Source organism: Letharia lupina, assembly GCF_014066315.1.
Source record: "Letharia lupina isolate WasteWater1 chromosome Unknown contig_13, whole genome shotgun sequence".
Classification (NCBI taxonomy): Eukaryota; Fungi; Ascomycota; class Lecanoromycetes; order Lecanorales; family Parmeliaceae; genus Letharia; species Letharia lupina.
This window is the reverse complement of record NW_023502982.1, coordinates 257548-280326: the sequence shown is the minus strand read 5'-3', so window position 1 is coordinate 280326 and position 22779 is coordinate 257548. Positions and strand designations below refer to the sequence as shown.

The window sequence follows — 22779 nt, the reverse complement described above, 5'->3', positions numbered from 1 at the left end:
TAGCAGTCATCGAGACACGGGGAAGTGACGTCCAACCTTGTCCACGGTGTAGACAGAGGCTGAGTCAGCATCAGCTCGTCGAGCAAGCGGAGAGATAGCGCCCCTGGCCGTTGGCGCCGCAACGCTCAAGGCCGCAAGGAGCGGCAGGAGGCTGATGAGCGTGGACTGATGCATTGTTGCGTTGCAGGAGTCGTCTCAGGTTGAGTGAAGACTTGTATGATGCTGAGCGGAGATGAAGAAAGTTGATGCTTGAGATGGACTGAAGTATTCTGAGTCTGGATACTGTTGAAACGAAGATCTTGAGCTTCTTTATATACAATTTTTCTGCCTTAGGCTCAGCAGACCAAGATATGCCTTGTCAATGGGATAAGACTGATCGACGGTGCAATGGTGCGATCTAGCGTGTTCTCTACTCTGCAGCCAATGGTCTGAAGACCGAAATTAAAGAAAGTGGACCTCCTTCTTTCTAGGTGAAGGTGTACTTTTGATACGAAAAGGTCCTGGCAACAATCAACCATGGTGACAGAATGACAAGGCATGACAGAAGATGGCACGCCGCCTCTACGGAAAGACGGTAGTAGCAGTAAGGTACAGAGTCAAGCTTGGAGTGTAGAAACAGGGACCGAAGCATGCTAGGATATGCAATGTCATATTCTCGAATTCTCTCACACTGTGAAAGCCACCACTAAGTCTCACCTCTAACCTTGCCTTGTCAACGGGCCAGTGCGAGACCGAAAGAGAATATGCTATGCACAACAATAATGGGAAGCATTCGGTCGTGATGGCTTCTTGCTACGTGAGACTCGTGTTTTTTTTCTCGCGTTTCGGAAAAGAACTACACGCAAAGATCTGTTGGGAAATAAAAGCAGACGAGTGCTGAGCCTGGGCAGCATCGCAACCAAAATCTGATAATCTCCAAAATAAAACATGACCACTTGTTCCCAGGGGAAGTTTCATTCGAGCATCCTTGGAAACCCAGATGCATGAAAGTTGCCGGGGCACTCCTCTAGTCTCACCATCATCTTGTGATCATGACAAACTGCCATGTCATTGTCCGACACTTCCACAGGAAGTTTCCTGCAGAGTCAAGGGCCGATAGCCCCAGCAGAACTTACGCTCAAACAGGAGGAGGGATAGCTTGATGGCTTACTATATTGTAATGGTTTTCGCTCTACCGAACCCATCTTAGTGTTGAATGTTGAGGAGATGTACTCGCCATAATGACCGAGACACATACGAGTAGTCGTGAGGAAATCAAGTAGCGGTGGTAAATAGCACCAACTAATTTAGCTCCAGATTCATATTACGGCTAAGTGATATAGCAGTAGAACATACTACCGCTAACGGTATTGCAACTACCTTAGTTTACACGGTGATCCCGACCAGAATTACAAAGCTACAAACAACACCTTCCTTATCCGGAGCACGGGTGAGCACTGTACCCACAAGGCGCTAAGATGAGTTATATGTTCTATTGTAGCACCACCATTTGATTAGCTTATTGATTAATGCTGCCATTTTAACGTCTGGTTTGTGGGGCTCATAATGATGAATAGTTAAAGTGCCTACAATCAGTCGTATTCCCGACTGCAGCTTCGCACCCGCCGAGCTCCACATGTCGCACGACGTCACCACTATTACAGTACATCTTGACTGCTGAGTCTCTCCGCACTGTTTGTCGATCTTTCCGTTTCGGACATGGTTGGGAACATCCATAAACTTCCTAGAAACCCTTCGACTCCGCGCACAGCGGGTGACATTATGACGCTGGCATCGCCAGAGGTAGCTCCAGAGCTTCAGGCCGGTAAAATCAACCAAGAGCCCCAGAAAGTTGGAGATTTGCGGGTTTCAGACAAAGACGGAGACTGGAAGGAAAAGGATGACTTGGACAGGCCGCAGGATCTAGAAGAGCAGTCAGACGTAACTGCAGAGGCATGGATAATCTTCGATGTATATATCTTATAGTATTGCAATGCTAAAATTCCGGACTAGATAACGTTCGATGGTCCAGATGATCCTCTCAACCCACTGAATTGGCCCAATCGCGAGAAATGGGCAGTCACGTTATTGTGCTCCATGAGCGGACTCGTAACTCTCATGTCAGGGACGATGATGGCCCCAGCACTCTCTACCATCGGCAATGATCTTAGGCTAGACATGGCGGCAGCAAACCTAGCTCTCTCCATTTACGTACTCGCATATGCATTCGGTCCCCTCTTGCTTGCCCCATCCACAGAGATCTACGGCCGACGGCCTGTCTGGTTGTTGTCTGGCACGTTCTATATCATCTTCAACACGGTCTGTGGCTTCGCTCAGAACAACGCTACAATGATTGCTGCTCGCTTCTTGGCGGGTATAGGAGCAAGTGCGGAGTTTGCGGTACGGCAGTAGAATCCCTCTACGCTTTGTGCTCGGTTACTGAATACTAACAGGTCACAAATCCTGTTCTCGCAGACTGCTGGAGACCCGAGCAGAGAGGGCACTCCCTAGCAATATCAACATTCATACCACTACTCGGCACTGCGATAGGTCCCATCATTGGAGGGGTGATAACAGAGAAGATTGGTTGGCGATGGTTATTCTGGATTGTTTCCATTTTCAGTGGTCTAATCACCATCACTGGATTCTTTCTGTTCAAGGAACCGTATGCGGCCATCATCCTTGCCCGCAAAGCGAAGGCAGTACGCAAGTCCGGTGAACATGATCAATATGCGCAACACGAGCGCTCAACCCAGACTCTTTGGCAAAAACTCAGAATTACCCTGACGCGGCCGATGCGACTCCTGCTCACTCAGCCTACGCTTCAAGTCATGTCCGTCTTCATGGCTTACAACTTCGGCATCAACTACATCATGTTCTCCACCTTCGCCGAGCTGTGGACCCAACGCTACGGCCAGACGGTCTCGCAGTCCGGCCTCAACTACATCGCCCTCGCCATTGGCAACACAATAGCCGCACAGATTGGAGCACGGGTCACTGACCGTATCTGGGCGCACCTGAAAAACAGGGCCAGCGGCGTCACCGCTCCGGAATACCGCGTGCCCATGATGATCCCCGGCAGCCTGCTCATCCCCATTGGACTGTTTTGGTATGGATGGGCCGGTGAGCTGAAGGCGTATTGGGTACTCACAGACATTGGGGTCGCCATCTTTGCCGCCGGTATCATCCTGGGCACGCAGGCCATGCAGGCCTACGTCCTCGATTCGTTCCCCAAGTACACATCCTCCGCCACGGCCGCGAGCCAGTTCTTGCGTAGTATCACCGCTTTTGCCTTCCCAATCTTTGCGCCGGGCATGTATCAAGCTCTCGGGTATGGATGGGGCAACAGCTTGCTGGGCTTCCTGTCGTTGATGATTGGCGTACCGGCACCTCTACTGCTCTGGAAATTCGGCTCCAAGTTGAGGGCTAAAGGGAAGGCGCAGTGGTAGCGGCTGGGAATTGGCGATGGTGTCGTCATTGGGAGACTAGATACGATAGATGCAAAGCCGATGATGTTACGTGACTGGAGGAGTACTTCGTAGCTTGACACGGCTTCTGTACACGCCCAGCTCCAGTTGTTGCCAATGACACTTGTTGCTCGTTATCTCACACGATTCGAGCTATACACTTGGGTCTATATCAGCTCTTGGGCGCCATGACCCTCGGAAACGACAGCGTGCTGTTAATGCATGTTCTTACGGATAGGTCTCGAACCAGTCGACAACGTCGATGGTAGTACTACGGTCGATGACTACATTCAGGTATAACGACCTCAATCCCAGCCCCTATAATACCACGGCCGCTGAGTCCGGAAACGCGACCGCAAAGCCAGCTCCTTGAACTTCGGGGGAGGCGTCGTTGGAGAGGCAGGTCCCGGCGCGGCCAACGCCGGTGTCGCCGGAGCCGTGGATGAGGGTGACGCCGCGGGCGCCGAACTGGGCAAAGGCCTCGCAGACACGTTGGGCGTAGGCGGGCGGGACGGTGTGCTCGATGTCGCCGTAGGAGGTGCTGATGACTTGGGGGAGATCGGCTAGGGCGAGCATGTAATGCAGCCAGGTGAGGAAGGGCTCGTTGGTGTTGGTCGGCGTGAAGAGGTCGGGATGAAACGGAGGGAGGGACTCCCCAGTGCTGTATGTGATCAGGGGCGTTGGGTAGGCGATGCCCATCATGATTTGGACATCTAGGTTTCCTTCGCGGCCCAGCCCTGCACTGAGCTCGTCTGGCGTGGCGTGGGATTGCTTATTGATACCGCCGGCTATGTTCACGTTTGTGCAATTGCTTGCGGGGCCGGTTGCATCTGGTCGGTACGTTTGAAGATAGAGGTCGAGGTCTGTTTGGTTGTTGAATTGGCCGAGGTAGTTGGTCAACGCCATTTTAATCCGACCTGCGGCTTGGGGTTTATAGGCCAGGAGACCATAAAGCACCCGATCACAGACCGGATCAACCGCGCTGGCGTTATATGCTTGACTCACGGTCAAGTTTGCGGGCCTGTTGGCCACGTTCATGGAGTGAAGAGTATCCGCGGATACCTCCTCTGCACTCTCGTTGACAATAGTCATATTAGGATGATTTCTATCGTTCTAACCTCACTGAAGTAGCCTCTCACCGACTTGGGGCAAAGGTAGCTTGGAGAGGGTCTTCGATGGCGAGGAGGCCTGAAGGAATGAGTTGGTAGGTTGTATACTGTCAATGTGTTCATGCAAGTGCTGTGGTAATGACCATGTTGGCGCACGGACTGCAACAGAACCATGATGTTCGCACCGGTATGTCGAGTATTCTGTTTGGAGCAATCGTTCTATGCTGGAGACAGGCAATCGGAGCGTAATCCAGTCCTGTGCTGCGCTTTCCATGAAACTTCTCTCGTCAACACCGTGATCTGAGAGCCATTGATGGATATGCTCCAGGGTTTCATCTCGTGGTTTGGTAAGGCTGTTGATTTCGGCGATGGGGAGATGTCTTCCATATCGTCGGTGGGCAGGGTCGGAGACTGGGTGTCATGACAAGAACATTAGAGTACCTGGTGAATTCGTCACAAAGACGCTGATTTCCGAAGGCTTACCTTCTTAGAGGCGCTTCTCCAAAATGTCGAAGTGGGCTTGCCTCAATGCGATATGAAGCTCAATCACGTGGTCAGGTGGTGCCTTGCACACGTAACTCCAGCCATCTGGTACAGGGTGAGAGTCTTTAACCGCATACTCGGAGCGTATATCGACCGGTTCGGTAATAACATAGACGGCGTAGAGAATTGACACGGTCAAATCCCGTCTGAGCCTCATTGTACACCACGCTCAACTAAGAAACATGGAGAATAGCATTTGCCTTTCATCTAGTACACAAAGAAAAGCTGCATTTTAATCGACAGGATCTTGGACACTAGCCACCGGGGTATCAGTAAAGTACTTTACGTCTAGCGGGGCTTACAATACAAAAAAGGCTGGTTCTATACAGTGCCTGGATGTAAAGTGCACGAAGTCAAGCGTACTCAAAGGGTACCGATCTGCGCTCCATCTTTGAGCAGCACAGATGCAGATGAAGGTTAACTCCGCTTAAGGGTTTTGACAGTGCCAGATTTAGCGTATTCAAAAACGTCTGAGATCTTTCACACCACACACCCAAATTCGAACTGTAGCATAGAAATCTCTCCGTAAAATCATTTAATAACACTGCTATCGTTAGTATAGGTCTTAGATAAGAAAAAAAAAAGTTATACTAAAGTCTTAATATATTCCTTAGCCTCTTAATCGCTATACCTGTTTCCCATAGTACTTCTACTTTGGCGAAGATTATATATTTTCTTTATTTCTATTAAAAGCCTTGGCAAGTAGTTATAGCTACTTAATTTAAATAATTTTACGAAGAGATTTCTATGCTACAGTACGAATTTGGGTGTGTGGTGTGAAAGATCTCCGGTGCCAAGCATTCCAGACGTTTTTGAATACGCTAAATTTTACTATGCATGGTCAAGCTAGAATACAACATATACAACCATACAGTATGCAATCAACTCGACACATGCGTTCGGCATCGAGTCCTGCTGTTCGAGCCAACTGGTATCATCGCATGTTGATATCAAATGTGGAGATATGCATTGCGCGATCATGTAGGATGGAGCTATGGATCCAACTTATATTATAGTCTAACAAGTAAAGGCCCATAAATTAAATTCATGAAGTTAGATTTTTCTAAGTTAAATCGAATTTTAGCCCTAGCCCTAAGTCAAATCGAACTCTAATCGCTTATTATGCGTTTTTAATCTATATCCTATGAATTAAATTCATAACCATTTTTTTTTGATCGGGGCTATCGAGTAAATTTTGATGAGCGATCTTTGATGAGCGATATCTGAATTCGTTACCTTTAAATATCTATAAGACTAAATTTAGTAATTCTTTTTTTATCTGAAAGCCCACATTATACTCTATAGTTTAAACAAAAAATTCTAAAATTTTAATAGAAAATAAAAAAGTTATTCTAAAATCAAATAATGTATACCTGTTTTTTGATCCGGCTGTCGAGCGAACTTTGGTGAGCGATATTTGAATTCCTTGCGGTTTAATAATTATAAGACTAAATTTAGAATTTCTTTTCTTATCTAAAAGCCTACATTTCGTTCTATAATTTAAAAAAAAAATCTCAAAAAGTTAATAGAAAATAAAAAAGTTTTTCTATATGTTAATAATATATACCTATTTTTTTAATAATTACGGACGCTAATTTATTTACCCGCGGTATCTAACTAAAAAGCGTAGACCTAACGAATTAATAATTGACTGTATATACAAATTCAAGGTTTTCTAGTTTAGCTCTATCTTATTCTATTATATATACTAATATATATAAAGAGAGGCGCGCTAAGATTTAATTAGAAAGGTATATTAAATATAAAGAATTAATTTATAATAATTATTTATAAAAAATAGAGAAAGAGTATCGAAATATCGAAAAGAAATAAAGATAATATATTAATTAGTGATATAAATTTTATATTATCTTCTATCGTAGTAAAATCTTTCGAATAATAAAATAGCTATTAGAGTAAGATATCGAATAATTTTAATTTATCTAAATATATATTATTTAATATTTCTTCTATAGAGATTTAATTAACTATAATTATCGTAGTAGATTCTTCTCTTATAATATTATTATAATAATATATTATATTAATATAATAGAGATAAGAAAATAAGTTATAATAATATTTTTCGCTTATTAAGTAATAATTTAATATAAAATCGTAGAGAGTATATAACGTGAAATCTTAAAGAGTTAAGTTATATTCTTAATAATAATAGTCTTATTATCGCTTAATTTCTCCGTAGTATTCTCCGTAGTATTCTTCGTAGTATTCTTCGTAATATTCTTCGTAGTATTCTCCGTAGTATTCTTCGTAGTATTCTTCGCATTTATCTATTATAATTTCTTCTCTTATAATATTTCTTTTATAGAGATTTAATTAACTATAATTATCGTAGTAGATTCTTCTCTTATAACGTTATTATAATAATATATTATATTAATATAATAAGAATAATAGATTAAGTTATAATAATATTCTTCGCTTACTAAGTAATAATTTAATATAAAATCGTAAAGAGTATATAACGTGGGATCTTAGAGAGCTAAGTCGTATTTCTAATAATAGTAATCTTATTATCGCTTAATTTCTTCGTAGTATTCTCTATAGTATTCTTCGTAATATTCTTTACATTTATCTATTATAATTTCTTCTCTTACTTCTTAATATAGTAAGAATAATAAACTAAGTTATAGTAATATTCTTCGCTTACTAAGTAATAATTTAATATAGAATTATAAAAAGTATATAACGTAAGATCTTAAAGAGCTAAGTCGTATTCTTAATATTAAAAATCTTATTATCGCTTAATTTCTTTATAGTATTCTCTATATTCGCTTACTATATTAACTTCTCTTATACTAATTAAATAAATTAATATAAGATTATAAAGAGTAAGTCTATTATATTACTACTACTAATAACTATCTCTATAATATTCTCTATAGTATTCTTTATATTCGTCTATTATAGATTCTTCTCTTATTTAACTAAGTATAAGAATATCGAGAGTAAATATATTTATATTAATGAAATTAATAGAATTAATAGAATTAATAGAATTAATAGAATTAATAGAATTAATAGAATTAATAGAATTAATAGAATTAATAGAATTAATAGAATAGTAAAAGAAGAATAATTATATAAATAGATAGAAGAATTATTATTCGATTTCGAACGCGTTTAAAATAATTATAATATTTAAATATTAGTTTAATCTATCTATTATTAGCTTAGAAAAAATATATAGAGAAAAACGTATTTATTCGAACTCTTTTTAAGAGTCTTTTAACGCGTTTATAAGTAGTAATAAATAGCTATTAAACTCGCTTACGGCCTCGATTATTAATAATAGCGAATTCGCTAAGAGATAATCTAAGAGTATTAATAGAGACTCTAAGAGATAAGTAAAAGAGATATATATATCTAAATCGAACGCGTTTAATATAACTATAATATTTAAATATTAATTTAATCTATCTATCGCTAGCTTAAGAGAAATATATAAAGAAGAATATATTCGTTTAAGCTCTTTTTTAGGGTCTTTTAACGCGTTTATAAGTAGTAATAAATAGCTATTAAGCTCGCTTACGGCCTCGATTATTAATAATAGCGAATTTATCGAGAAGTAATCTAGAGACGTTAATAAGAAATTTAAAAACGGGCGGAAAGAGATATATATCTTAGATATTTAGTAATATTTAAGCGAGAGATATAAAAAAAATATATTTTTTTTTTTATTTATTATTTTTTTTATTTTATTTTTTTTTATTATTAAAATTTTTTTTTTTTTTTTTTTTTTTTTTTTTTTTTTTTTTTTTTTTTTTTTTTTTTTTTTTTTTTTTTTTTTTTTTTTTTTTTTTTTTAATTTTAATTTTTTTTTTTTTTTTTTTTTTTTAATTTTAAATTTTTTTTTTATTTTTTTTTAATTTTTAATTTTTTTTTTTTTTTATATTTTTTTTTTTTTTTTTTTAAAATATTTTTTTTTTTTTAAATTTTATAATTTTTTTTTTTAAAGGTTTTTTTTTTTTTTTTTTTTTTTTTAAAATTAAAATATTTTTTTATTTTTTTATTTTTTTTTTAATTAAATTTTTTTTTTTTTTTTTTTTTTTTTTTTTTTTTTTTTTTTTTTTTTTAAAAATTTTTTTTTTTTTAAAATTTTTTTTTTTTTTTTTTTTTTTTTAAAATTTTTATTTTTAATATTTCTTTATATATATTATTTTCTTTTTATACTATAATAAAGAGTTATTATATATACTATTAAGTCTCTAAGAAAAAAAAAATAATTAATTTTTTTAATTAACTATTACTTACCTCTATAGATTAATAATAATTTAAATTTTTAATTATACTATAAAATATACTCTATAACTTATATTCTTTAAAATATAGATTTTAATATATTAGTATAAAGTACATTATATTTTAGTAAGAAGTAGGCATTTTGATGGGGGGGGGGGGTTTGGGGGTTTTAAAAAAGTTGTTTTTCCTACTTAGTAAACTGCGTTTCCTAGTGAGTAGCTCTGATAAGCTGAAGCTTGTCGGCGAATTACTCTTTTGCCTTTTCTTTTTATCCTTTCCTTCCCTTCTTCTTTTTCTTTTTCTTTTTCCTACAACTCCCTTCCCGTTCTCCTCGCTCTACTATTAACCTACTACTCTCTCTTGCATTCAATTCCCCTACCATGGCACCTATCACCAATGGGGCGCCCGCCCCGAAGAAGAGAATCGCAGTCATGACAAGTGGGGGAGACTCACCTGGAATGAATGGCTCAGTACGCGCAGTCGTCCGGATGGCAATCGACCAAGGCTGTGAAGCTTACTGCGTCTATGAAGGGTACGAGGGTCTGGTACAGGGCGGCGACCTCATACGACAGGCGCATTGGGAAGACGTTCGAGGTTGGCTGTCGGAAGGAGGCACTTTGATTGGTACAGCAAGGTGCAAAGCATTTACAGAAAGACCGGGGCGGTTGAAGGCGGCGAAGAATATGATCGACAAGGGGATCAATGCACTAGTCATCTGCGGAGGGGATGGTAGTCTAACTGGGGCCGACACATTCAGAGGGGAATGGCCCAGTCTGCTCGAGGAGCTTGTAAGTTTGCAACCTTGCCAATCCGGATAGCCAAAGATTCATTTTGTACCCCAACGACCTTCGTGTCCGCAAAGCTCGACAAGAAGGATGCTAACTCAATCTCTAGGTGAAGAACGGGGACATCAGCACAGAGCAGCAGAAGACATTCCAATACCTGAACATTGTCGGCCTAGTGGGATCAATAGACAACGATTTTGCCGACACGGATGCTACAATTGGCTGCTACTCTTCACTGGGCAGGATATGTGAGGCCGTGGACTACATCGATGCTACCGCATTCTCACATCAGCGGGCTTTCGTGATCGAGGTCATGGGAAGGCATTGTGGTTGGCTTGCACTTATGGCTGGCGTGAGCACAGGGGCAGATTTTATCTTCATTCCTGAGAGTCCACCAGACCGAGACTGGGAGGATCAAATGTGCGACATTATCTCCAAGGTAGAGCCTCAAAATCATCTGCGGTAACTGTTGCTGACCATACTACAGCACCGAAAACTTGGAAAGCGGAAAACGATCGTCATAGTCGCAGAAGGCGCACACGACCTTGATCTAACCAGAATATCACCTAACAAAGTTAAAGACCTGTTATCCACCAGACTGAAGCTCGACACCCGGATCACAACCCTCGGACACGTACAAAGAGGCGGTAACGCTTGTGCCTATGACCGACAGCTATCTACTCTACAGGGTGTGGAAGCTGTCAACGCAGTACTTGAGGCCACACCAGAAACACCATCCAAGTTCATCGCCATCATAGAAAACAAAATTGTCCGAAACCCTTTGATTGAGGCCGTAAAGTCGACTCAAGAAGTGGCTGAAGCTATCAAAGCTAAAGACTTCAAAAGAGCCTTAGATCTGCGGGGGCCAGAATTTGCAGAATACCATCAGGCTTATATGATGACCACCGCCACGGATCAACCTGCCTTACGCTTGCCAAAACAGACAGTAAGATGGGTTTTCTTCAATTCTCCTTATACTCCAGGGCTAACATATCACAGCACATGAACATTGCCATCATCCACGTAGGAGCCCCTGCTGGTGGAATGAATTCAGCCACCAGAGCAGCCGTAGCATATTGTCTTTCTAGAGGCCACACACCGATCGCCATACATAACGGCTTCCCAGGGCTCGTTCGTCACCACGCCGATGAGCCTGTCGGATCCGTTCGCTACGTACAGTGGCTGGATGTCGAAGGTTGGATCAGTAAGGGTGGATCCGAGATCGGCACCAACCGAGATCTACCCTCGAAAGTGGGCATGGGAGAGACCGCAGACTGCTTCAATATCTATAAATTCGATGCACTGTTCATCATCGGAGGCTTTGAAGCCTTCACGGCGCTCAGCGAGCTCCGAAAAGCGCGACCGGATTACCCAGCTTTCCGGATACCGATGATGCTGCTACCTGCAACCATTAGCAACAACGTCCCAGGCACCGAGTACTCGGTAGGAAGCGATACATGTCTCAACGCGCTGACCTCATACTGTGATGCCATCAAACAATCAGCATCGGCCTCACGCCGCCGGATTTTCGTAGTCGAGACCCAAGGTGGCAAATCTGGCTACATTGCAACAATGGGCGCGTTAGGCATCGGGGCCGTAGCAGTCTACACGCCTGAAGAGGGCATCAATCTCCAAATGCTCGGGCGTGATATTGAGCACTTGAAACAAAGCTTTGCGAAAGACAAAGGCCAAACACGCGCTGGGAAACTCATCCTATGCAACGAGCACGCGTCGGAAACCTACACCACCGAAGTCGTTGCTAACATGATCCGTGAAGAATCCAAAGGCCGCTTCGAGTCCCGCTTCGCCATTCCCGGCCACGTCCAACAAGGCGGCACGCCCTCCCCTATGGACCGCGTCCGCGCAGTCAGGCTCGCGGTGAAGTGCATACAAGCGATAGAGCAATACGCGGGCAAGTCGAAAGAGGAGATCATGGAAGATGACCTCAGCATGGCTGTTATTGGAGTCAAAGGCATCAGCGTGGTTTTCGGAGCCATGGAAAGGCTGGAGAGGGAAGAGACGAATTGGAATCATAGGAGGCCGAAGGATGAGAGTTGGTTGCAGTATAAGAAGACGGTTGATACGTTGAGTGGCAGGCCGAGGCCGGAGGATTGTTGTACTAGCTGTGGGAAGAAGAGGTAGATAAATGGGGGTGTTTTGGAGTGGTATTGTTACAACCTAAAAGGCACAAAGAAGCCTTTGGACATGGTCTATGTTCAACTCCCCACCGTGCTTCCACATGCTCGCTAAATTGCTAGAGATTAGTGATGATGATGATGATCATCCTACGATCTGATATCTAAACTTCCCCTTCATCCACCTCCCCGCCCCCCCTTAACCTCCGCCCTTCTCCGCACCAAAATACCCATCCACAGCCTCCGCAAACGCCCAACACACCTCCTGCTGCGGCGTACCGAGCGTATGCTGGCTGAAATAATCAGCCCCGTAGAAGCGCGTGATCTCGTTCACAAAGAACCGCTTCTTCTCCTTCTCCTTCCCCTTCTCCTCTTCCTCCTCCCCCTTCCCCCCCTCCGTCCCAACCCCCACATCCAACCGCACCCCCATCTCCAGACTCTCAAACTGCTCCCTCCAATCCTCGCGCGAGCGCAGCCGGTCATATATGTATAAAGCGAAGGCGTGCAGGTCCGCCAGCCCCAGCGGCCGCACGTCCGGCGCGCGGAAATCCAGCGCCGTCGCCGCGCGCGCGTACATGGCGCCGGGGTCGTGCCCGCGGACCCACTCCGTGACGACGGTGTGCCGGACCCGGCCCTCGCGGCCGCGGAGGGCGCGGGGGTGGCCGGGCGAGGGGGAGGCGGTGATGTAGACGCGGAATTCGCCGAAGAGGGAGAAGGAGGGTTCGTAGGATTGGCCGAACCAGCGGTGTGGGGGGGAGGGTCTGTGCCGTGGGAGGGCGGTGTCGCCGTCGATGCATTCGACGTGGTCGCCGCCGCAGCTGCGGGTTCGCTTCATGATGATTTGCCGGTGGCCGCGGAGGGGGCAGCGGGTCATGTCGTGGGCGCGTTCGCCGTGCGTGAAGCAGGTTTGCGGTCTGTAGGTGTAGTTTGGGGGTGAGGTGGAGGCGATGGCGTCGAGGGCGTGGATGTCGGGGATTTTGGAGGTTTCACGGGTCAGTTCTGAGTGGGAGGGGAAGGCACGGAAGAGTTGTCCAGGGCGGGAGGATTGGATGCTGGCGATGGTGGCGTAGATGGCGCTGATCTCGGCACTAGAAGGTCCGGGGTCGATGGTCCAGTGGAGGAATATGATGCAGGGGATGTTGGAGTCGGAGAATAAGGCGTGCTGCTGCGCTTTCCGTGGATGGGTTGGGGTCTTGCGTGGTGGTGGGTAGCGAACTTTGGCTGTTGAAGAGCATTTTGGTCGAGCAGTGACCATCTTGAGCTGGGCCTGCAACCATTCCCAGGATCGGAATGTCACGTCGCGGTTGAAGCTGTGGGAGAGATGCTGCATCGTGACGACGCCTTGGTGCAGGATAGGGATCTCGTAGTAGGGTTTTGTGCTCGTCATGCCGTGAGAGGCGAAGCCTTTGCCTAGTTCTTGCTGGATCATTGACATGTTTTCGGCATCGTACATGGGATAGCGAGCTAAGAAGCGGTCGGAGGTATTGGATGCATCGATGGCGAGGTGCGTTTCTTCTGCTATGTCTTTGACGTCTGGGTATGGTACGAAAAGGATGCGGAGTGCTTCTTCGTGCCCTTTTGCGGAGGCTATACCGGAGACAGCACTCTCTAGTTCGGCTCGAAGCTGCGCGCTTGGGCTTCGTGTCCTCTTGCCTGATTGTTGACTCGCTCGAAGCTGCTTGGAGATGGCGGCACCAGGCCTGTCGCAGACACGGTTTAGCAAAGCATGGGAAGATGCCTTCGTCGGCGTCACAGGGGTCCCTGCCCGCTGTCTGGAGGGGTGGGTACGAATGATGGCCATTAGAGACGAGAAGAAAATACGACCCGCGCTTTTGAATAGTAGACGATGACAAGGTGAGACGGCGCCTTCGAAGGCCATACTGACCTTGAGCTTGCGTTCCTATTGTTGGTGAAGAGATGAATAGAATGAATGGGTCCTCATTTTGTATAACAGTGAATGGGGCCATTGTTGCGTACTGTGGTGATTTGGAAGTGAACGAGACCATATGAACATTCATTCACTTTTGACAAGCATAAGAACATGATTACTGACAATAACAATACCTTCCATACAGAAGATGTGCCACAAAAACAGGTGCAATACAATGTGTATACCCATCAATTTGAGTGCAGACTTGGAAGATGAAATTCAACCACGTCAGTTTGCGGTTAACAGAGCAAAGTTTGGCCATTAGTCTTCTTGAATACGACATGTTCTCTTCGAAGTCCCGAAGGTGTGTCACAGAAATAGCATTGTTTGTGGCAGAAGTCATCCGAAGGGGGCAAAAGGATGAATTCTCCTTGGTAGCAGCTCGGGTCAAGGTGACTGAAAGAGATGATGTCGAAAAGCTGTCCCTGACAGATTGATGTTCACAGTTTTATGTAACCCATGTACTACTCCGTCACTGAGGTTAGATAAGTGGCATCAGCGTAATAGCGACACCTGTCCGATCGACTCCTGTTGATTGAATATTTTATGTCGATGTCGAGGATCTTCAGCGCTAAATCACCTGACGCCAAGCCCAACGGAGGCCTTGGCCACTCCCGTCGTTCCTACTAATCTTCTTCACGAATGAATTTCGTTCGAATAACATGTCTTCTTGTCCATATCCTAGGACTCTCGTTGCATCTCATTCAAACAATGGATCTCCGTTGCACTGATTGGCAAGCTGGATAACATGGTTCTTGTGCCAGCCAACGTTAAAATCTGCCTCTCATCTCATCACACATTTTGCATTCCACGTACCTCTTGTGTCTGAGGGGTCCGGCGACATACTCGTATGTACCTACCCCGCGACGTCACATCGCATCGCAGGATCAGAGGGTCCGCACTCCTGTGTCTGCGGCCCAGAACACGCTTGAAATTGGTTGCACAGGATTTGTGCTTACCTACTGGATTAATTTAATTATGAGCGCCTAAGGCATAGTGCATGCATCAATCACCTTGCCTACTACGGCAAATGCATAAGGACATATCTTTCACCGATTTGATACGGTATACCTACAGAGGCTCTACGGCCCACGGCGGCCAACACATATACTAATTTTCTGGGAGTTAGCAAAAGAAATAGCAGGAGAATTGTGAATTGTGGAGTACAGGGGAAATTGTCAAATTGTCGCAGAATATTGACGCCGAAAATCGTGATATCTATGTCGTAAGCAGCTGTGAATGGTGTGAGTGGACTAATAATCTCCGATGAAACAACTTAGCCTCCATCTTGCTGCGACGTGCTTAATCCCCTTTGCGCCTCACTGTGCACCTTTCTCCTATTCATTCCACTCTTCTTCCTTTAAAAGTCTACTCCTTCCTCACTTCTATTCTTTACGTACTCCGTCACCCACACTCTTTTCCTCTTTTTACATTCCCTTTGCAAGAGCTCGATATTGCTCGGTCACTCCGTACATTGACTGTGCCTATATACCACACTCGCTTGACTATTTGGTTTCATTACCTCTCAAACACCATGAAGACGTGCGTCGCTATCTTTGGGCTTGCCCTGGTGGCACCAATGTATGGGAATGCGCACCCACAACATGGCGGCGGTGTCCACCAGCGGTTCCACATTACCACGCATGGACCTGCGGTATCTAGCTTGAGTGTGAGCAGTGCAGCGATTGAGAGTTCGCCGGTTGCTGTGGTTGGAGGAGGCACTCCGACCAGTTCTGCAGTCATTTCTCCAAGTTCCGGGCAAAGCATTACCTCTCCTCACTCGAACGACACAACATCAACCTCTAACAGCACATCACCATTAGCAGCCTCGATCGCCGGTCTCGGTCTCTCACCAGAATGCTACAGACCAAACGGCGTGCCTATGGGCTGGCTGCCAGACGGAGTCAACATAACGACCATTCAAAGCCAAGTCGATTCCTTACACGGCCCCTGCACCTACGGTAACTACGCCCAAATTACCTCGGCGACCAGCATGAGCGGGGCGGCCTTACAAATGGACACTCAAGCCATGCCTTCTTCACTCAAAGGCGCCATCTACATTATCGCTCTCCAGCCATACATTCCATTCTCTGAAGTCTCGGCCTCAGCGGTCGTGGCTTCGATGAATAAGATCCTCGCAGAAGGATCCCAAACCATCTGGCTCCGTCTCGCTCACGAGGTGAACTGGTACATCGACACCAACACCATAAACACTGACCCTACCGTCAAATACCACGGCACCACCGAGGAGTACAAGGCCATGTGGCAGGCCGTTGCTAAAGGCGTCGATCGCTCCCGGGTTAAGATGTTTTGGAGTCTGATACCCCCTTTCCAGCCAGGCGACACCGTGGACACGATGGACGCCGAGTGGTTTCCAGGCAGCGAGTATGTGGATATTGTGGGATTGGATGCGTACGGAGAGATTCTCAGTGGGGAACAAGCGACGTTTGAATTGATGATGGGTGCATTTTGTGCGAAGTATCCGCAGATTCCGGTTGCGTTGGGGGAGACGGGGTGGTTGCAGGGTGGGACGACCGCGCAGAAGGAGTATTGGCTGGGCCAGGTCAGTTCAAAGGAGACGTTGAAGGTTTGTCCGCAGTATATTGGTGAGTCTCTTCTCCATAACAGGAGCTCTATGTTTGTGGCAATGTTCTTCTGAGGAGGTCTTTCTCTACATGAAGAGCTTCAGCTAATTGTGGTGCGTCTAAACAGGGTTCTCATGGTTCGAGTACATGAAGGATGGCGATTACAGGATTGTCATGGGGTCTGATGGCAACATCGCAAAGAGCGTGCTTGCGGCTGCGAGCTGAGTGGGTGGAAGAGCTAAACACCTGTACGGATATCGAAATCGGACAGTCTTGGATGATGGACGGTTGTATTTTCTTAACCGCATAGAACTCGTCAGGAACGGGTTCTATTGCTTTATTCTTCAAGTCCTGACTAGGACACCATTACGAGTTGCGAAAGTTGTTATTCCGATCTATTCGTAATTAGCACCGTGTTGTGAAAAATTTTCAATGCTCGATCAACCACCAAAGCTCCAGTGCACGTTGGTATCTGGTCTGCTTGTGAATAAAATGCACGGGACTCATACAGGCCTTGGTAGAGCGTGACTCATGCTCGAGTACGAGATTATAGCCAATCTCGTGGGCACTGAGTATAGCCATGATCGAATGCTTCCATCGAGCATTGACTCGAGACCCGCGAGAGGTATTTGAGCAGCAGGGAAGAATTATCCGATTGTATATTCTCCGGCACTTCCCGTCGAAGCGGAGCAAGCCACGAGGCCACGTGATGTGCCAAGCTGTGGAGAAGCATCCGAGGCGTATTTTAGACCACGGTAACACAATTTTATCATCGTCTGGTTTTCTTTCTTCCTTCATTCGCATCTCCTTTGAATAAATAATATTATCTAGGTATTTACATTCCCCGTCTATAGCTATTTTTACTCCACTCGTTTGACCCTTTACCCTGCATATTCTTTTTCGTACTCTCTGCAGTACTCCTGCATATTCTGCGCTGCTTTCAGCTTAGTACCCGCACAGACTTTGACGCAATGGCCTCTGACCGGCGACCATCTTTCAGCGCCTCCTCCAACACGTCGCACTCATCCAGTGAAAGAAGACGGCCATCTTCTTCATCCTACAATAGGCCCTCCTCGCCCTCGTACAGACTGCCTCCCCTGCCTCCCTCCACAGGCTCCCTCACGACCGGCACATCCATCCCTGCCCCTGCCCCAATCTCTCCAAATTTCGCCGCGTTACCCCCTGTTCCACCGCCTAAGGATCCACCAATGACCCATCCCATCACACCGAAACGCAAGCCCGTCGAACGGCAGAAGAGCCCCTTGAGCAATGAAGCATACTTTTCGAGCCCGGCCTCCATAATGCCCGGTGCCTTTCCCACTACACCGCCAGCTTCATCGCCTTTGCAGAATGCAGGATACAACGCTTCGCCTGCGGCATCAAATAATACACCTTCGCCGACTTCCAAGAGTCCGAAGAGACCAGGTAGTGTTCGGAACTTCCTCTCCTTCAAAGCTCTCCGACGAAGCTACGACAATGCCTCCCTCCATTCCCAGAATGACCGACCGGCATCTGCGAGTGGGGAGAGTTTCACATCTAGTCTACGACCGAGCTTGAACAAGAAGAGGAGCGGGACATTCTGGCGTCGGAAGAGCAGTCTGGGCATGAATTTTGGGGAGGATACTCCGGCTTCCCCTTCGAGCCCTGTGACGAGAGGTGATTCGGTGGCAGAGGAGGCAAGACCTCTGAGCCCAGCGCCGAAGGATGACATACAAGGTGTGCAAAGTAGAAAGAGCGGGACATTCTGGAGGAGGAAGAGCAACCTAAATTTGGCTAATGCGTTTGCCGCAATGAATGGGAAGGAGAACCAGGCACAGAATGCAGGCTTGAATGGCGAATCGACGGCGGCTACGGGCAGTAGTACGAATGAAGGCCAGAACAGCATGACTGATGGGAGCCATGAGGCGGAGGAGGATGCGACAATGGAAGACTTGGACTCGGAGAAGACGCTGCCAGAGATTGAGGAGCCACTGCCGCCAAGGTCATACAGTCCGCCGCCGCAATTGCCGGTGTTTGTGGGTGGCGGGGGAGGGTTGGGCGGGGAAGACTTGTTCAAGGATATCCACTAGGGGCTGGATCCTCCTTTGTGGCTTTCTTGCATAATAGCATCGATCTTCCATACTTAATCGGGCTTGATCCTCCTTTTCCTTTCCATAGACACACTTCCAAGCAGTCTAGTGACCATCTACCACATGTCTTCTCCCCCTGCAGAGACAGCCTCGAAGTCGCACATTTGATGCCTGTCTATAATAAAGCTCAGCGGCGAGCGCCGGCCACCGTTTCGAGCCGCTAGCTCCCTCCCACTCCCCCCCTAGCAAGTTCCTCTAGATACCTCATACATCTCCATCTCCCACCCCTCCCATGTAGCATCCCAACCAACCCTCCCCTTCCCATCTCCCACCACCCCCACGATGCCTCCCCCCCTCCTCAAACGCACCCTCTACACCGGCACCTTCGTCTCCACCCCCACCCCCACCGGACTCGAAATCCTGGACAACCACGCCCTCGCCGTCGACGGACACGGCGTCATCACCCACCGGGCCGCGTTCCCGCCGGGAGGTGCGGCGACGGGCTATGATGATGTGGTGGGTTGGGTCGGGCGGAATTGGGGCTGGGATGGGGGGTTTGAGTGGGTGAGGCCGGGCGGGGAGGGGAGGGGGTGGTGGTTCCCGGGGTTTGTCGGTGAGTGCGGTTGCGTTTTGCGTTTGGGGTTGGTGGTTTGTTTGTTTTTGGTGGGTTTTGGTTTGGATGAGGGGATGGGGGAGGGGGTTGCGGGTTTTGGGGGGGTGTAGGATAGGTATCGTGTCTGGACTTCGGTTTGTATGGTTTTATATTTGAATCCTGCGAGGGGGTAGGAATATGTTGGTACAGTTGCTGGAGGGAATGATGGGCTTCAGTCTTTCTTTCTTTTCTTTTTTCCCTAAGTGGGGTGTTTTTCGATTACACGGGTTGTGAAAATGTTATGGTGTGGGCTTTGAATCTTTAGGGCTTTCATGTCCAGGCTGCGGTCTTTGCTGAGATGCAGAATGAGAGGCTATCCACAGCTATGTGGCTGTCATGAGCTTGCATTTGCACTGCGCGGATTTGTTCTTATCGAAGGAGACTATCCCTCTTCTATTTCCTTGCGCTGTCACGTCGAGTCTACATGTTTGGCACAGTCGATGTATCATGCTTGACCAAGGCCTACATGACTGATCATCCTTCGAATGTGTAGACACCCACATTCACGCCTCCCAGTACCCCAACGTCGGAATCTTTGGCAAGACTACCCTCCTCGACTGGCTCAACACCTACACGTTTCCTATCGAATCATCCCTCTCCTCCCTCACTAAAGCTCGCCGCGTCTACTCTGCCTGCGTATCTCGAACACTCTCCCACGGCACCACAACGGCCTCCTACTATGCTACTAAACACGTCGCTTCGACAAACCTACTTGCGGACATCTGTCTGGAGAAGGGTCAGAGAGCCTTCATCGGCCGCGTATGCATGGACAACGATCTCAATCCCGATTACCTCCGAGACGAGTCACCGGAACAGGCGGTCGAAGATACAAAAGCAACGATCGCTCACATCGACTCTATCGACCCGACGCACGCTCTCATCACGCCAATCATCACACCTCGATTCGTACCCTCGTGCTCGTCACCGCTGCTCTCGGGCCTCGGCGCTCTCGCCAAAGAATCTGCACTCCCGATCCAAACGCACCTGAGCGAAAATACGTCCGAGATCGCGCTGGTCCGCAGACAGTTCCCCGCGCACGACTCGTACTCTCACGTCTACGATACTCACGGTCTGCTGACGCCAAGGACCGTCTTGGCACATTGCGTGCATCTTTCTCTGGAGGAAAGGATGTTGTTGAAAGAGCGGAAGAGTAAAGTCAGCCATTGCCCCGTCAGCAATACGAGCATAAGCAGCGGGCTGTGCCCTGTGCGGGAGCTGTTGGACGATGGCATCGAAGTCGGGTTGGGGACAGATGTCAGTGGGGGATACTCTTCCAGCATCCTGGTGGCGGCCAGGGAGGCGGCGATGGTCAGTAGGACGTTGGCTGCGCTGACCGTGGAGGACACGCGGTCAGATGAGAAGGAGGGCCAGTGGGGAGCGGAAGCGTCGAATGACGTCGCGGCGAAGCACTCGACGAGCGCCAAGGATAGGAAAAAGCTCAGCGTGGAAGAATGTCTCTACCTCGCTACAAAGGGCGGCGCCAAGTGCTTGGGGTTGGAAGGGAAGGTGGGAGGGTTCGAGGTGGGCATGCAGTGGGATGCGCAGCTTGTCGAACTCGATGCCGTAGATGGCGAGGGGGGAGCCGACGATGGCGGGGACGGGGACGGAGGGCCGGTGGAGCTGTGGGGCATGGAGACGTGGGGGGAGAAGGTGGCCAAGTGGCTGTTTTGCGGGGACGATCGGAATACGAAGAAGGTGTTTGTGAGGGGGAGGTTGGTGCATGAGCGGCGGTAGGAAAGTGGGAAGAATACGTTGTGATGGCCTTAGGTAATTTCCGCCTCATGATTGCGAAATACGCTGGGTTCTCGCCTGGAAAAGATTGAACTCGACTGGCCCCATCAAGATTCGAGAGTCATATTGCTGTCTTTTGCGCTTGGCGTGCTTTGTGAGCCTGCTGCTTGTGACAAGATAAGCTGAAGCTGCGTAAGGAATGGCAGGCACCATGATCACGACATTACATGTGACAATCTTTCCATGCAGTCGATGTAGTCTTTCGGGACTCAAATATCGGACCTTTCGTTAGGGGAGAAGCTGCACATATGGTATACGTGCGTGGCAGAATGGAGCTTTCAAGGACTGTGTGTTGGTGGTGGTGGTGTAAGAGTCTTCGCTATATTGCATGTCTCTTTACCCTTCCATCCCTATTGTTCCAGAGTATGGTACGGATTTTCCCACCAGTCCTCGATATAAGTTACCAGGAATTCTCTTTCTTGAAGCCCACTTCTGACAACCAAACTCCCCACAAATTACTAAACAAAATATCCTAGCACTCCATCCTCCTCAACGGATATGCAACAAGGAAGCCAGGCCGAGCCTTTGAGGTGATACGGGTGTGAATGTATGAGAGTCTTTAGTTCTAACAGGCGATCGCTTTAACGCTTGCTCAATTTCAGAAAGAACTTGAGAGGCTGGACGGCGGGTCTCCTGCTTACTCGTACATCTGCGTCGTCAATGACCAGGTCGTCTTGAGATCACCTGCCACATTCGTCCACCCAACAAACCACTCCTCGCAGATGGCTCGGTAAGTACGAGTATGCTCTACATACCGTCCGCCACTACGAGGACATTGAGAACGGGCGTATCATCCTTAAACGTCTTGAATGAACCTTCCCCACCAATATTTCACAAGCGATTTCCTTGGAGCATCCTGAGGGTATATACCTCCGAAGATGTACTGCACTTTCAAGCCGCCAGCAGACCGAGAAGCCTACTCAGTCCATTGGGATTGCTTGGTATAGAGACATGCTCCGTGCTCCTGTGCCTCTTCACGAACTCGACATAGCCCACGCGAACGTCCGAATTCACGATCTTCTATGCCACTCGGAGGGTGCGATCGTGCTCTGCGATTTCACATGCTCCAGACCTTTTGGACAAGACAAGCCATCGGCGACTGGCAGCCCGGAAAGTCTCGGGGTGAACGGCCCGTCACACACCATATTAGACATCACGGACAGGTTCGCACTAGCATCGGTCATGTTCGAGGTCGAGACCGGTGCAAAACCTGACCTCACCCATGCCATCTCACCCCAGAACTCCCAGTCGTGAAAAGCGGTAACGAGAGCCTTGATCTGGTGAGTGAAAGAGCCTGGCTTGCAAATTGTGAGTCTACGGTGGATATACTTGGGGATGTAGAGTCTCTTCCCGGACCCAAGGGATCTGGGACTGGATCGGATCTATGTTAGATAGCAATTGAGAGCTTGCAGACTCAAGTCAACGATTGGAGGCGTATCAGGGTACGGAAACACGGGAAGTTTTCCACTGT

General features: G+C 47.0%; 6 protein-coding genes across 6 annotated transcripts; 4 read left to right on the top strand and 2 right to left on the bottom strand.

The window, feature by feature from the left end:
* Positions 1–1698: 1698 nt before the first annotated feature.
* HO133_001594 (uncharacterized protein) lies at positions 1699–3428 on the top strand (the record flags this gene model as incomplete). Its single annotated transcript, XM_037292524.1, has 3 exons — positions 1699–1950; positions 1993–2379; positions 2433–3428. The coding sequence occupies 3 exons, from the start codon at positions 1699–1701 to the stop codon at positions 3426–3428; spliced, it is 1635 nt and encodes a 544-aa protein (XP_037151063.1).
* Positions 3429–3764: 336 nt separating this feature from the next.
* Positions 3765–4538, bottom strand: HO133_001593 (uncharacterized protein; the record flags this gene model as incomplete). The annotated part of the gene is made up of 1 exon (XM_037292523.1): positions 3765–4538. The coding sequence occupies one exon, from the start codon at positions 4536–4538 to the stop codon at positions 3765–3767; it is 774 nt and encodes a 257-aa protein (XP_037151062.1).
* A 5203-nt stretch (positions 4539–9741) lies between these two features.
* On the top strand, positions 9742–12288 carry HO133_001592 (uncharacterized protein; the record flags this gene model as incomplete). The annotated part of the gene is made up of 4 exons (XM_037292522.1): positions 9742–10149; positions 10256–10585; positions 10634–11092; positions 11146–12288. 4 exons carry the CDS (start codon positions 9742–9744, stop codon positions 12286–12288), a joined length of 2340 nt encoding a protein of 779 aa, XP_037151061.1.
* Positions 12289–12480: 192 nt separating this feature from the next.
* Positions 12481–14248, bottom strand: HO133_001591 (uncharacterized protein; the record flags this gene model as incomplete). The annotated part of the gene is made up of 2 exons (XM_037292521.1): positions 12481–14042; positions 14167–14248. The coding sequence occupies 2 exons, from the start codon at positions 14246–14248 to the stop codon at positions 12481–12483; spliced, it is 1644 nt and encodes a 547-aa protein (XP_037151060.1).
* Positions 14249–15745: 1497 nt separating this feature from the next.
* Positions 15746–18865, top strand: HO133_001590 (uncharacterized protein; the record flags this gene model as incomplete). The annotated part of the gene is made up of 3 exons (XM_037292520.1): positions 15746–16817; positions 17628–17642; positions 17757–18865. 3 exons carry the CDS (start codon positions 15746–15748, stop codon positions 18863–18865), a joined length of 2196 nt encoding a protein of 731 aa, XP_037151059.1.
* A 342-nt stretch (positions 18866–19207) lies between these two features.
* HO133_001589 (uncharacterized protein) lies at positions 19208–22562 on the top strand (the record flags this gene model as incomplete). The annotated part of the gene is made up of 5 exons (XM_037292519.1): positions 19208–19478; positions 20011–21218; positions 21785–21847; positions 21911–22038; positions 22205–22562. 5 exons carry the CDS (start codon positions 19208–19210, stop codon positions 22560–22562), a joined length of 2028 nt encoding a protein of 675 aa, XP_037151058.1.
* Positions 22563–22779: the final 217 nt, after the last annotated feature.